At 38.7% G+C, this 15,803-nt stretch overlaps 1 protein-coding gene across 1 annotated transcript; it reads left to right on the forward strand.

Moving 5' to 3' along the window:
* Window positions 1-1,268: 1,268 nt before the first annotated feature.
* AKAP17A (A-kinase anchoring protein 17A) lies at window positions 1,269-15,729 on the forward strand. Its single transcript, XM_072427632.1, has 5 exons — window positions 1,269-1,396; window positions 3,047-3,821; window positions 7,922-8,070; window positions 10,626-10,866; window positions 13,331-15,729. The coding sequence occupies exons 2-5, from the start codon at window positions 3,060-3,062 to the stop codon at window positions 14,177-14,179; spliced, it is 2,001 nt and encodes a 666-aa protein (XP_072283733.1). The 5' UTR covers window positions 1,269-1,396; window positions 3,047-3,059; the 3' UTR covers window positions 14,180-15,729.
* The last annotated feature ends 74 nt before the right edge of the window (window positions 15,730-15,803 follow it).

Here is a 15,803-nt window from a genome sequence, read left to right on the forward strand (position 1 = left end):
GTGTACGTAGCCTTGTGCAGATCTCTTAAAGCGTACCTAACCCCAGAATTTGTATTTTACATTAAAGGGTAGACAACCCTTTTATTTAAAGTAAAAATTTTGTTTGTGTTTTTTAAGTGCAACACCCTTTTGAAAAAAAAAAAAAAGAGGATCGCCCCTAGGCGATCAAGAATGAATGGGAGCGCAGAGCCTCCTGGGATACCTACATCAGGCATCTCAAGAGCGTCTTGGCTGCTCCCTCTGTGCATGCCCTTTCATCAATAGAAAAAAAATTGAAGATACGCAGTGGGATCTGCAATTTTTTCCCCATTCTACGTCATCCGATCTCGCGCCTGTGCAGTGCCAGATTGAGTGACGCAAGAAGAGGAACCCGGAAGAAAAAGATGTCGATACCCGGCACTCCCTTTGCTATGTGTTTTTTTTCTTTTTTGGTTTACTCCCGCTTTAATCTTAATGCATGAATAGCCTCTATCTGTTTTGATATGGCTGTAAGGGGGTTATTTAGTTTGACAGCTATGTAAAGTGCCTTTTCGGCCTGAATTAAATTCTTTGCCTATTACTCAAGAAAGTTTTTGGCTGCCATTGCTTTTATGTTCTTGATTTTTTAATAAAAAAAAGACATTTCTGTTGTCAGAAAAAAATTCCCAAAAATTGTGTATCCTTGTGGGTACCTAACTCTTAGCAGGGCTCTAGGAAGAATATTTCTCATGCAAAACATTATGACATTTTAACAGCATTTTTCTTGAAAAATCAAACCCAAGTGATATTGTTAAGTTACAGAGTTGTAAGTATTTTAACAAGCTATGCTCACTGGACACTTCATTTTGTCATGCACACAACTTTTCCTTCCAGCACTCCATCAATGTGAAGGTATTTGCCCAATGCTAACATAATGACTTACATTACATATTTATCTTACTATTAATACTAAATCATCTTAACAAATAGTTGTATATGAGCAAAAGGCCTTTTTGTTACAGTAACCATGTAAAAAATAAACTTTTAGAGATTTTACTTTGAAATGTAATACAGAATGCAAATAAGCAGTAATCAGTAGGTAAGGTGTGCCTAACATGATTGTATCAATACAATACATTTATCTACAATTGTAATACAGAATGAGCCATAGCAGCAAGTGTACTTATAAAGTTTAAAAATCTTCCTTGCCCACAATCAAAATGGAGGCGTGCCCTTCAATACGTACATGACGTAAGCTCGCCTGCACGTGCGCAGCCTATTGTAAACTTCCTCTTTATCACCCTGGAAACTGTGGCGTACAGTCGGAAATGTCGGTCAGGAGACAAGCTCCCGCCTTTTTTCCCACAATGCACGGCGGCTCGTTGTTCTTCCTTGCTGGATGTGTTAGCGGTGACTGCACAGCGGGCTGACAGAGGAGGTATGTGGGAGGGGGCAGGGTACGGACACGGTTCTGTAAATGGTGGTCATGTCACACAGGGCTGCTTTGTTACATAAAATGTGTTACAACAGAGGAATGTTTTATCTCCGTGCAGCTTCATTTATTAGTGCACTAGGAGTAACTCTATAGACAGACCCCTCAGATTTGCAGATATCCCTCATTTTATAGGAGCGGTCTGTGGTTGTAAGGCCTTTGTTTAATGTTTAATATGTGAGATATACATTAAAGGTCCCATGTCTTTACACCCAACAAACCCCCCTCCTGGGGTACCTGGGAAGTAGATAAATCCTCATTCCTAAATTGTCTGGTCATGTGACATGTGATTTCTGTAGATTGGGGTGTGGTTGGGTCTTGACACCTGGGCATTACAGAAAGTGGGCTGAATGCTAGATTGGGGAATAATGGGGGCAGCCTCTGATATAAGGTGAGATTTGCAGCTTGTTTGTGTTATTTCAGTCCAAGCACAAATATTCCTATATCTCCTGGGGATTTTTACCTTCACCTCCTGCCTCATAAAAAGAACAAAAAGTGAAAGTAAATCCTTTATTTTAGACCTCTGTCACGTTAGTTGTCTTACATTTAGGTTTAAAAAAAAAATCTGAACTTCAGTAACAAATTAATTGAATAGTCCACTTAAAAGAATAGTATAAAAAGTTAGATTGCTGCAATATTCATTTTATACCCAGAGCTGACCCCTGAGTATTTGTTATTTTGCTGCTAGATGTCTTCAGTATTGTGGGTTGAATTATTATTATTATTAATATTATTATTATTTAAACAGGATTTATATAGCGCCAACATATTACGCAGCGCTGTACATTAAATTGAATGACAGCCAGCATTGCTTGTCAATGTCATTAGAGCCCAGGCTGTCATGGCCCCGCCCCCTGGGAGCAGCATGATCATGCAGTCTGAGAACTGCTGCAGTGATTGGTTCTTGCATGTCACCATTTAATGCAGATATAAGGAGAGTCCAATTCTGTCCTTAGAGTAGGAGAGAGGACCAGTGGTGACATTGGACTGATCAGAAGATCCTTGAGGAGGGTGGGATAATTGAGTGAAAATTGTATGCATATCATGATACATTTAAAGAGGAACTAAACTCACAAGTCCCCAAAACAAAAAAAATACAGTTACCTTCAATCCCGCTGGGCAGTCCGATCCATCCCGAGGTCTCTTCTATCAGGTTCTGCGTCGTCCCGGCATCTCATCAGGCCGGCGCTCTGGACACCGCCACCTTCGCCTCTTCTTCCGGCTTCTTCTTCCTACATCAACCGACTTAGGCGCGATGCAGAGTTTGGCATTTTTTTCCCTTTTGACAAAAGGGCTCCTTGTGCGCATGCCTGAAATGCTCGGACATACTCAGAAGGAGCACCCAAGAGCCTCCCGAGATGCGTGACGTAGGTATCCCTGGAGGCTTTGCGCTCCCATTCATTCTCGACTGCCTGGGAGATCAAGAATTTTTTTTAAAAAAAGGGTGTTGCATTTAAAAAAACAAACAGAATGTTTACCCTACATAAAAGGGCTGTCTACTTTTTTTATGTAAAGTGAAATTTCTGGGTTTAGGTATGTTTTAAGGCTTAAATTGTTATGTGCTGCTTATAATGATTTTTGTTTCTCTTTCCACAGGAAAGTGAGTACTATGGCAGCTGCTACCATAGTGCACGATACCTCTGAAGCTGTTGTGCTATGTGGGTCCCATGGGCTCTACCTGAAACCCATCTCGAAGATGGTCATCAGCGTGGCGCTGCCTCAGCTAAAGCAACCTGGCAAATCCATCTCAAACTGGGAAGTGATGGAGCGTCTTAAAGGCATGGTGAACAACAACCAATTTTCCACTTTACGAATCTCCAAAAGCACCATGGACTTTATCCGGTTTGAAGGAGAAGTGGAGAATAAGAGTTTAGTGAAAGCTTTTATAAATGCTCTGGATGGCAAGAGTATAAAGCTGAGCGGGTTCTCCGACATCCTTAAAGTCAGAGCAGCCGAGTATAAAATGGATTTTCCCACCAGGCACGACTGGGACTCTTTCTTTCGTGATGCTGAAGACATGGATGAGAATCTACCAGGAGAGAGACCAGACACCATCCATCTGGAAGGCCTTCCATGTAAGTGGTTTGCTGCCAAAGACTCTGGCTCCGAAAAGCCAGCTGAAGAGGTCCTTATAAAGGTCTTCAGCACTTTTGGAGAAATCAGGAATGTAGACATCCCCATGCTTGATCCTTACAGAGAAGAAATGACTGGGAGAAGCTTCCATACATTCAGTTTTGGTGGACATTTAAACTTTGAAGCTTATGTACAGTACAAGGAGTATATGGGTTTTGTGAAGGCCATGAATGCCCTGCGTTTCATGAAGCTCATGCACAAAGGTGAAGATGGCAAAGCTATTGCTTGTAATATAAAGGTGAGAATTTTCTGAAGGTCAACAGGCTTTGGCTGTATACAGTGCATAGGCACTAAATGTGGAACCAAAGTGTAGACTTCTAGGAAAAGGCACAGTCTTGTTTTTGGCAACCCTGGGGCTATTAACAGACAGCAAACCTTGAACGGCTCTTAGTTTTGAGCATACAGCATAGTGTACAGACTAAAGAGGTAAGGACCACAGATCATGCTGTGTATAGAGCAGAGCCATGGAATGATTGGGACAGTGAAGAATACAGTTAGACCCTAGGTTACATACGAGATAGGGACTGTAGGTTTGTTTTTTAAGTTGAATTTGTATGTAAGTCGGAACAGGTACAGTTTGACAATCGAAAATCCAGCCATCGATAATCCGGTTACTTCAGTTTTCTGGAATGAATTTCGGAGTGCATTTTCAATACATATACGGTATTACACTGTTTAGCCATTTATGTTTTGATGGCGCTGTTCTTTAGAAACAGCTGTTAGGTCTGCTTGCAACCTTAAATACACAATGAGACGTGCCTGCTGTCTGAAACTGTGCCAGATGTCGGAGAGGAAGGCTGGCCTGTGTGTGGAGGTAAGTATAACCTTAAAAACTCGGGAAGTTTTGAAAATCCGGCACTCTTCAGGTTGCCGGATTTTTGAATGTCAAGCTGTACATTATTTTTTTAAATGCAATTATGACAGATGTTTGTCTCAACATATTAGGCAGTGTGGTGTCAGGTACTGTAAAAAATCCTCACTGAGTTAATTACAAACAATGCAAAAAAAAAATCTTTATGGAGCCTAGACATTCATTAACTTCTGGAGCAAGCTGTGCTTTGATATGCAAAAAGAAACAACTGCAGTTTGCCTTGGTCATTAAAGAGTTACAAGAGGCTGCAGAAGAGCTCACCCCCCTAAGATCACCCACAACCTCAGCTGTGTTTTGCAAAAGATTTCTTTCACAAGTCATGCAAACCATCCCCCATCAAGTCTCAATTCTGCACAGGAGGGAGCAGGGCATCCCATGTTCGTATCTAGGAGGAGTCCATATGTCAGATGTCCCTAACCTGGGGACTACCTGTAGAACATTCAGTACCATTTGTAGTGATTAGAACGTAGTTTAGCAGAGTGTTTCTGGGTTACATTTTACCCATTTCTCAGGGGCTCTTTGCTTCTGTAGTAAGCTGCCATCCCTTCGGGAGGAGTTGCTATGATTTTTTTGTATCTTCAGTATCAGACCCCCCAAGGGCATCTGGCTGCTAGTATTGACAAAGCCGCCACTCCTTTAGCCTAATGATAGAAAATTAGAGACATCATTACAACCTGTCTGATGTAATAAATACAAGAGGTTAACATTATGTATGTAATATTATTGTAACATTTTTTTATTTTATCTGCTCTAGTACAAGGTAATACATCTGTACACGGTAATTAACTAATAATTCTATCATTCACAATGCTCCATCACTATTCTGCATATTGTACATCATCCATAACATTATAGACTATTCAGCCTCTATTTTTCACTTCAAAATGTTTTCTTTTTCACTTTCCAACACTTGCTTCTGCCCCTTGATCTTGTTCCCCCCTATTTTCCCTGGATCTTTTGGTCTTGGTGTTTTCATCCCAAGGTAAGAATGGATAAATTTCTCTTCTGTTTATTACCTGCTTATACCCCCTATTTTGAGCATATCCAGCAAGTGGGAGCACCATTACCGCAGTTATTAGGACCATCGCTGAGTCTAGCACAAAGTATATTTCTGACCATATGTTATACTGGAGAAGAAAAAAGAGAGATTCAGAGACTTGAGTTTGTAGGCAATTAAATATTCTGTATTACTACAATCCAGTAGTCTCCCATAATATACTATATTTGATTATTTCCAGGACCGGTAGTTCCCACCTCTCCCTCCCTACTCATATGTTATACTGGCTGGCTTCTGTTTCCTGCAGTAAGTCAGTAGTATGACCTCTCAGTCCAGGGGGATTATTCATCCCACTTCTCCCAGTTTTCTTAGCTACAACTCCATCCCCATTATGTTGTCCTCCTCTCCCAGCCTGCAGCTCTACTATGCTATTGATTCACCTGTAAAGATGCTTATAATATTTTCTAGTAAATCATGGTTGATGGGAAAATTCTGCTTTCATTTAAAAGGCCAGTGTAGCATATGTAGCTCAGTGTTCCCAGCCCCTTTTAGCTGGGCACACGCCCGCACTTTTCGCTAACTATCCGGTTGTTTTTGGGTGGTTACTGAAAAGTTGGGTCACAATACAGGGCCTGCCACAGCTTTTTCCAACCTAGTTTAAAAAAATTCTGTGGAGAAATCTGCAGTCACTGTAATTATCTGCTTCTGAGATTTGATCAGTAGTTTGCACCTTGCAAGTAAAAGTTTAGGCATTCAGTGCAATTGTAATTTATGGGTGAAATGTTTCTTAAAGGATACTGCAGCCTTCCTTACTTAGGTGGTTATAATGATATATTATTATTATGTCAGTCTGGAGAAGACACAGCAAAACAAACAGTGATTTCTTGAAAAGGAATTTGTCATAAAGTTGTTAAAATCCTTATGATAAACATGTCGGATGAGATTTTTTTTCTTCCTCAACAGAAGTGGAATTGCACTTTAATGTATAACACATTTTAGGTATGACACTGCATACATTTAGCTTTTGTCTGTTTGTGCCTTAGCAGATAAGCTATATTTGTTGTAAAATTGAATAAATGTCTGAGAAGTATATGGGCAAATTATGATTCTCTCTGTCTATGTGTAAGTGCTTCAAGACCTCTAAGGCTGGGTCTACATGGACGTTTTGTAAAAAGGCATGTAAACGTTCCTACTGCGTTTATAAGCGTTTTTATGCACTTATTCTAACGTTTTAAAACTTTTTTTAAATGCTGGAAAAAGCTGAAAAACGTCTATGCCGCGTTTATCCGCGTTTTACCGCGATTTTACAAGCGTTTACCACTTGGTAGAAATGCAAACTGTAACCCTGGGCAGTGATTTCTGCAAGTATAGGAAGTACATACATCCCTGCATACATGTGATAATGTGATCATGCAACAGTACAGTGACAAATGTAACAGTATACACAGAATAGACTGAAAAGAGTGCAAAGTGAAGCACAATTAAAGACAATGACTACACACAAGTGATAATGAATGACATCATTTGCATGTGTGAAAAGCACCAAAAGCAAACACAATGGCAGACAATCTTCACACGTGCCAGGCATAGGTGTTAATTTTTAACAGCATAGTACATGTAATTAATCATGCATGACACATGAAATAGTGACACAGAACACAGGCTATTGTTAAAACGTTTGTAAAAGCCTCCATTGAAATCAATGGAAGCTTTTTTATTGACAATTTCTAGCATGCATAAACGCAGGAAAACGCTCCCATTAAAATCAATGGACGCGATTTCCTGCGATTTCCTGCGATTTCCAGCGTTTTCCCGCGATTTACCAGCGTTTTAATTTTTTAAACGTTGCAAGCAACGTTTAAAATAGAGCTCGAAAACGTGCCTGAAGGAAACGTCCTGGTGTAGATTAGCCCATTGGAATGCATGGGGACTTCAAACAACGGCTTTAAAAGCCTCAGGTTAAACGCTGGGGAAACAGTCCGTGTAGACTAAGCCTAAAGGGATTTGCTAGAGTTTTACCAAATGCCAGAAGCCTGTCTTTGTGAATGCCATGTATTACTTGTTACATATTGTTACTAAACAAATGAAATGGACCAAACCAAGCTAAACGGAGGGCACAAAAAATGTAATCCATCTTCCAAGCTGCTCTTTACACCCCGTTCCCAATGTAGTAGAAATAAGGAGAAGTGGACAGTTTCGCAGTCCAAATCAATAGACCAGCCCCAGGGTAACAACACTGCTGCTTGATAGATATTCTATATAGAGTGAACATTGTTGTCCTACAATAGGTTATGCTGTATAGGCAGGATCACCTTGTCATGATAGGGAAGAAAGCTTAATTCATCCCCCAGATCTAAAGACTTGTAAGATGCAATTTATTACATGTTAGTGCTTGGGTTTATCAATTTCCTAATTTTTAGCAGAATGTTTTGTTTTCTTTTCACATTAATACAACTTTTCATATTTACAGGTATCCTTTGATAAAACAAAGCATTTGACAGAGGCCTCTATTAAAAAGCGTCATCTTGAGAGGCAGAAATTACAAGAACTTGAACAGCGGCGAGAGGAGCTAAAGCGACAACAGAAGGAAGCCGAAGAGAGACAAAAAGAAGAGGAACGGTAATGACAAGATGACAAAAAATATTATGGGCTTATGTGGTTTAGCAGACAATGTAGATTCACTGCTTTCAGAACATGCATTGGTGTGTTTTTAGATTCTATGCACCACTTACCTGCCAAATCAGTCTTTGTGTTGCTTCTCCCTGTCACTCTGGGTAACTCATGTGAGTTGCATTTATTATTTACAATACAGCATCTAGTCCAAAGCTGTTCTCTCTGAAATGTTCCCAAGAGCCTACATACACAGTATAAATTGCTGGCATAAATAATGGTAGAATGTTTAAATCCCAGATGAACTTATATTTTTAATTGGCAAAATAAACTATGTTCATTAAAGTTGTCTAAAGACCTAATTAGTTTTGTAATAAAACAGCCTCCGCCAAAGTAACATGGGGACCTAGGGAAGTCATAGTAGAAAAAGTCCAGGGGTCTATTGAGACCTGTGTTTGTCCAACACATGATTAAAACCATTTATTGTTGACTGTCACCAACCAGCATGTGTCAGAGGAGGACTGCTGCACTGTGTGTAAGAGCAGCAGTCTCTCTGCAGCTTTCTGACTGTCCCCTGTGAGTCAAATATATGCTTAGAAAAGAAGTGTAAGGTTTGATGTCACAGATCTTACAGGGGTTTCACTACAAAGACCCTACTGCTCTTTGCAGAATGTAATAATGCTCCTTTCCAACAAGCTGCTGAGCAAAACTATGCTTTGGTTAAGCCTTTTGTTTTGATGCACAAATGGCTTAATTAGCAAATTGTATTTTTTCTGGCTGTTTTCTTTCTACGCTCAGTCTAGCCCAGTTTTCATAAGTCAAACCTTCCTTTCTCTTCCCGATTGGTACAATGCACCACAGTAGTCCGTGCCCCATTAAATATGGGGACACACTAGTATGGTGTGTTTTTCTGTATCACCAATATTACCTATCCTTCCTGGATGGATGATGCATTGCATCTTTCCATGCAGTCATAAAGGAAAGGATTGGGGATGATCTTTTGCATTCCAATATTTCAAAAATGTATCCAAGTTGTAAATACTCCTAGACAGAATTGTGTTCTATGTATGACCATCAGTAGTAAACCACCAGGCTGTCGATAATATTGAGGTTACAAAAATTTTTAATGGTGCTTGTAAATCTGCTTGCGATGTATGTATTCCATCAAAAGCATTTACATAACCTCACATTTAGGTTGTGAGTTGTGAAAGTTCTGCTAGGATAATTTGGGTAACTTTAAATTTATTTGACTTTTTATGGAACAGATTACTTCAGTACAAAGCATCACTACAAACCAGGGACAAAATACTATTTTTCCCAAATACATGGTATTCTCCTCCAGAAAAAGACACAATAAATTATTCATATTGCCACTATTGCTATTGGAAACATTTCTGCACTGGTCAAAAACAGAATGTTTGTGCATGAATATGAAAATCTCCCCAATTACTGGTATAAACCAATAATTCATCTAAACCTTAGCATAAACATCTAACTACTCTATTATCTGTTGTAATTGTTCTCAGTCTTACAGGACACATCCCCTGTGGTATGAAGATATAGAAGAGGAGAAATATTCTCTTGCCCTTGCACTTCCTGCCTTGGGGTGAAAACAGTAAATGAGTTTTGTTGCCATTAATGGCTCTGTTTTTAAAACTGTGAATCTGACATTCCTTCAAACATTGACTGTTTTTATATGTTGTTTTTTCAGTGTTTTGGTGGAAATCATTCACTGTTTTATATGTTGTTTTTTCCGTGTTTTGGTGGGAATTATCCGAATATGTCTTTCAATGGCAGTAGTTGATTCCCACTAGGGAACGTTTGAGGTAAGGTCAGATTCCCTGTTTAAGAAATAAAGCTTTAAGTGTGCCACTGTCAGGATTTTTAAGAAAAAACAAAAAGGCCTGAAAATAAAATAAAGTAGCTGCCACGTATAAAGTTTGATAGGCTGAAGTAAATTACATGTTTGGTTCTAGGTTAAAATACATTTAGGATAGAAGACCGTGGCAACCATTTGTCTATGATTTTTGAAGGTACTTTAAGCCACGCTCAATTTCATATTTTCTATAACAGCAGGGCAAATACATTTCTGTTTTATTATACCAGACAAACCCTTAGATTTACTAGATCGTACATAACACAGATTTCAGTGTTGTAATATGGTTGATTGGGTATTGACTTTCTTAAAGCAGCCTTTCCTCATTTCTTAGTTGGTGAAAAAGGAAAGAAAGAAAATAGAATTCTATGTTAGGGAAAGGGAAGAGGGTAGTGCGAGTGGATATTTTGTTTCAATGGGCTGCTTTAATCCCTATTTGTATTTATAGAGGGTATAGATCTAGGCAGGTGTCACTTCTTCCTGTTAGGATTGCCTGGCATAAACAAAACCATTTGTGCTTTGTGTGTTCCCATGGTAAAGAAAAAATGTTTTGGAAGACTGATGACATCCGATTGAACAATATGAGGCGTTTTAGCGTTAGAGTGGGAGAGATACATGTAGACCATTCTTCACTTGTTGTTCACATGATTAAGCAGCAATAACGAACATTGGTTTTTATGTATTTTAGAAAACAAAAAGAACTAGAAGAGGTTGAGAAAGAGAAAAAGCGTAAAGAGAAGATCAAAAAGAAGGAGGATAAACAACGAGAAAAAGAAGCTCGCAAGCACAAGAAAAAGCTGCAAAAAATGCAGGCAGAGGAGCAAAAGAAATTGCAGGAGAAAATCCGATTTGAAGAGAGAAAGCTCCTATTGTCTCAGAGGAATTTACAGTCCATCAGGTTAATTGTGGAGCTGCTAAGCAGAGTGAAGGTGAGAGAGAGAGTTCTGTTTTTACATAATGGATTTAAAGGTAAAAGGCACTCTAATCATCTGCCTATACAGTCACCAGGTCCTTAAAGCTAAACCGTATTAGATGGTACAAATCCATGAAAACGGCTCATGAACAATAATCAGATTTATTTTAGTGCACACTTTGCTGGTTGTAGGCAATTAAATAATCTGTTGAAATGTTTATTTAGGGTTTTCAGTGTTAGAAGTTAAAAAAAATACATCAGTGTATATTACAAGTGGTAGATTTACCACTTGTCAACAGCAGATCTGGAAATCTAATGCTCATCTGCAGCTAGCATTTTAAAGCTGAACAGCAGGCACACCTCACCATCTTTTCTAACAGAGCTGAATATGTCTTGATACCATAGGGCAATTTATAATTCCAATCCAATCACTAATTTATTAAAATGACCAGGAATCAGAAGTGAATTTAAAAATAAAAAGGGGAAAAAATGTTCCCAATAATTGGCAACTATTGTTTTTCCCTTTGTTTATTTTGTCCTTGATTATTCTTGGAGTTATCACATGTGTTGGTAGCAATCAACAGTATGCAAGTTGTGGTATGTGTGTAAATGATAGAGCAAACCCAGTTGGCAGCTTACATTTACCTATAGTTAATCCTATATCCAATATAAACATTTACCTAAAGGTTTTTTTTTTTTTCCTGCACATTTATTTAGGGAGTTGTCACACATTGGTATAGTTTGGCATTAGGCAGAGACCTAAAGATTGATTTCCAACTTTTTATATTTAGAATATCTGGCTCTAAGGTGACTTTACTTGCGTGCCAGCTTTACACACCTGCTAAAGCCATTTCAAGGTCAACATATTAGTTTTCATAATTACATGTGGGAGAAAGGGTGAAACATGGAACTCTGTATGTGTCCATGGTAAATACTACAGTAGCTGTTGGGCTTCACTTTTTCTTTTAAAGTTGGACACCTGACAAATGGATGTGTACGCTGTTGAGCATACATAGATGGGAAACTTGTCTACTGAAGTATATGCCATTATATTCAGGACAGGCCTTTTCCTAGTTCAGGAGACTCTGAAAACCAAAAGCTGCTCCAACACAAGAGCCCAAACATACATGCAGACAGCACTTTCTACTTAGCCCAGGTGCCAGACTATTCTAAGAGGCAAAGTAGGGAGACTTACTCCTGCCTCTGTGTATCTGGCCCATCAGTATTATGGACTGTCCCACTGGCCAGTAATAATTTGTTGGAGGTGGCTTGAGGCAGGTAAAGCTCAGCATTATCATTAGGTGCTGAAACTTTGCCTGATCAGTCACTGACACATGAAGACCGGGTCAGGTTTCATTCCAATGTAAGCGCTTACTACAATGCCTCCAACTTACAAAGCTGCTTTGTTTGCTCTAAACAGCTGAGCAGAGCTGCAAAAGATAAAAAGGCAAGTTGGGGAGGGGGCTAAAAAAATAAATTATTTTTATATAAAAATTGAAAGCAATTGCTATATATACTTCTGTTTTGCCTTTAATATGAACCTGTTCTTTGCTTATGTAGTGCAAACCAGACTCTCTTTACGGGCCTTTCACACCTAGGCTGCTGGGTGGGAAGAAGCTGTAGGTGGGTGGTGGCCCCTGTATTCTGACACAACTATTCACTGTTTTTTTTTTTTTGTTTTTGTTTTTTTTTGTTTATTTGTTGAAAGTCTTTAGAAGGGTTTTGTAAAGGAATGGGAATGTAAGTCAGTGGTTCATGAAGGAAATATAAATGGCAGTTCGAGGCCACAATTAAAGTAATCCTGTGGCTTTGAATTGCATAAAAAAACACAGGTTCTCTTAATTTTTTAGCTTTTTTTTAAAATTCAGTGAAATAGTTTCTCCAGTTTTAAAAGTTTAAGTAATGAACCAAGTTTAGCAAAGTGTGAACTGTATTGGAGTATATTCGGTTTATATGCAGTATTATAGAATTAGGATAGCTGACCCATGCAAAGATGAATCTTGTCAAATCTTGCAGAGTACTCCGTATGTTTCTTTGTTGACAAAATATTGTTCAGCTTTGGAAGAACTGAAAATTGAAGCCAGACTTTATATTCTAAATAATGCTGTTCATAAAGTAAAATGATCAAGTTTGCAATTTTAGGTGAAATGTTCTAAATACTTAGTATACCATCCCCTCCCACACTTTTACTGACACGTATTCAGTATCCAGAAAATGGCAAATCAATTATCCCCACTTCTAATAGAGATTCTGATGTGCTAGACATGTTGGAGATATCATTACCCCCAAGCCAAGTTAAAGTATCAATTTTTATGTCTGCAGTGTTGAAACATACCAGGGTGAGGAAGGGGGGCTCAAAATACTACTCAGACTAGTACATAAGTGTTGGAGGTTTAGGATCCTGGATTTTTGGAAGCAGACTGCACATGCACTTACACATTCACATGCACTGAATTAACATTTTCTGTGTTAATTTGCAGGCTGCAAAGATGCATGAACAAGAAGAGAAAGAGGCAGAAAGGATTCGTCTTCTCCAGCTGGAAGAGAGAAGAAGACAACAGGAAGCTGAACTAAGACGAGTGGAAGAAGAGAAGCAGCGTACTTTAATTTTATTCCGCAAAGAGAGAGAATTGAGAGAGAAGCTTGTGAACAGTTTCCTTAACAGAAATGTGTGCTCTGCATCACAGATAAAAGAGGAGTCCCAACTGCCACAGTGTTATCCTTTGAAACCCAGTGAAAATCTCCCTCGAGACTACTTAATGAGCTCTTTCACATCTACCTCAACGCAAACCCCATCAGATTATAAATCACTCAGGCCACACATTCACTATGCAAACGCCAACCTAAATGTTGTAAATGGGGTCTGTTTGGAAGCCACTGCTCCACCGGACTGTAAACCGATACATGATATCAATCCGGTTAGACCTCTGTACTCTCTCACCAGCATTCTTGGCAATAATATCCAGCATAATCATTCAGCGAGTAATGATCCCAGTTCATTGCTAAAGGAAGTTGAAACTTGCCAAAGTAAAAGTGAGCCATATGCTCGCATTGGGTCAGACATAACCAGCAAGCATTCACACTCTCAGGACAAAGAACACAAACCTAAGTTAAAACAGAAACGGGACTTAAACAGAGAAGAGGACGATCTTAAGAAAGCAAAGAAGTCTCATAAGAAGCATTCCTCTAGAGATTGCAGCCCACATACCAGAAGCGGTAGCCACGAACGTAGTAGACACAGAAGCAAAGATCTAAAGTCAAGGTCCAGTTATAGACATAGAAAGTATCAGAGTTCATACAGCAGAGACAGGGATTCCTGGAGCAGCTAACTACATTCTGCATCCTGCAGCAAGAACTGTTGGCCAGTTGAGAATTCAGACTGATTGGTCTGAGATCTATAGAGTTAGCTGTACATAGCAATGGTCCTGTTTTGTACCCTTTTAGGGACAGTAAACCTAAAGTAAATTTTAGCTTGTATAAAGAGCGGTTAAATTAATAGACATCTAAAAAAAACTGCAGAAATAAATTGAAGGCCAACTGCTGCAAAAGGTAGGCAATCGCCCAACAGAAGGATGCTTTTGTCAGATTTTTTCACCTCCTACCCTGAAATAATTTTGATGCTTATTAAAATATTTTGATAATACAATGCAGGGCCTGTAATGCAATTCACAATGTGAGGCTATTTTGACAAGACAAATTGATGTAACCTTAGTATTGACAACATCATTTTACTTGCTATGGATAACGTCAATCAGCACATTGTCTTTATCTTTTGAGCCATGTAGCTATGTAGACAAATAGGATGTGACATTTGACATCTGAATGCTTTGTGCAATCCTAAGTTTTAGTCCTTACCGTAGTTTGATAATCTTTATTTCATTGGAATTCGGACAAGTTTGTCCTAAACTCGTTAGCCAGTGATGGCCACTTCCTGGGTTCCTGAAACACCTTAAAAATAGTCAAAGCTAGAGCTGTTTGGGTGATAATTATTGACCAGTGAAATTGCTAGTAATTAATCCCTAAGAGTGGTAATCAAGTGGAACAAATGGTTTCCTGTCGTTTAAGCTACACAAGTAGAATGTAGCAGTTACTTTCTACGCTTCCATGTCTGCTGTAATTTGGTATTAATACTTGAATGATCAAAAAAAAAAAAAAACTCCACCACTGTGGCTACTGCAGACCTAATTATATAAAAAAATGTTTACTCCATCTGTGTTTAACTGATCTTTACTACATGTTAGCTGTGTAGTGTTAATTGTAAAGGACCATTTGTTTATTCTTTTTATGCCATGTTCAGGCTCAATGCGTTATGGTAATGTACACTAAAATGTGGCACTACAGGAGCTGTCAGTATGCCTTTCAACCCCCAAAATAGTACAGTAGTGGGCAATGTCGATGCACTGCTGTGTGCCATGCCAAATGACAGCTGAAAAATAAATTCAATTTAAAACGAATGTCCTGTTCTAATACAGTTCTCCTTTTAGGCACACTAACATGTTACATCTGTCACAAATGAAAATACAGTGCAAGAAACCTCACATAGGAGCTGCCATTTTGACTCGCAACAGATCTTATTGTTTTGCTTCGCTGTCCTAAGATATAAAACTTTTCACACAAGTGTTTTTATTTATGACAGATGGTCTCTAAATATACCATACTTATAATGGGTAATTATATCATATTTTTCTCTCTAAAGACTGCTTTTGATGTTGGGCAACCCATTGGGTTTAGTTTTTTTAACCATGAAATGGTACAGTTCAAGTTATGTTGTTTTCTTTAAAATAAAGGTAAAATCCTTCTGGCTTCTGTTTTAGGGACCATAAAGGAATAAAAAGGTTTCAGGTCCAGGTAATAAAGTATTTTTCTTTTCAGGAATAAAGACTCCAGTCTGTTTTATTTAAAAGAACCCCATGACACACATGATGGGTTGTTTTAAAAGATGCAAATAATGGG

This window comes from Pyxicephalus adspersus, chromosome 1 (assembly GCF_032062135.1).
Source record: "Pyxicephalus adspersus chromosome 1, UCB_Pads_2.0, whole genome shotgun sequence".
In the NCBI taxonomy this organism is placed as follows: Eukaryota; Metazoa; Chordata; class Amphibia; order Anura; family Pyxicephalidae; genus Pyxicephalus; species Pyxicephalus adspersus.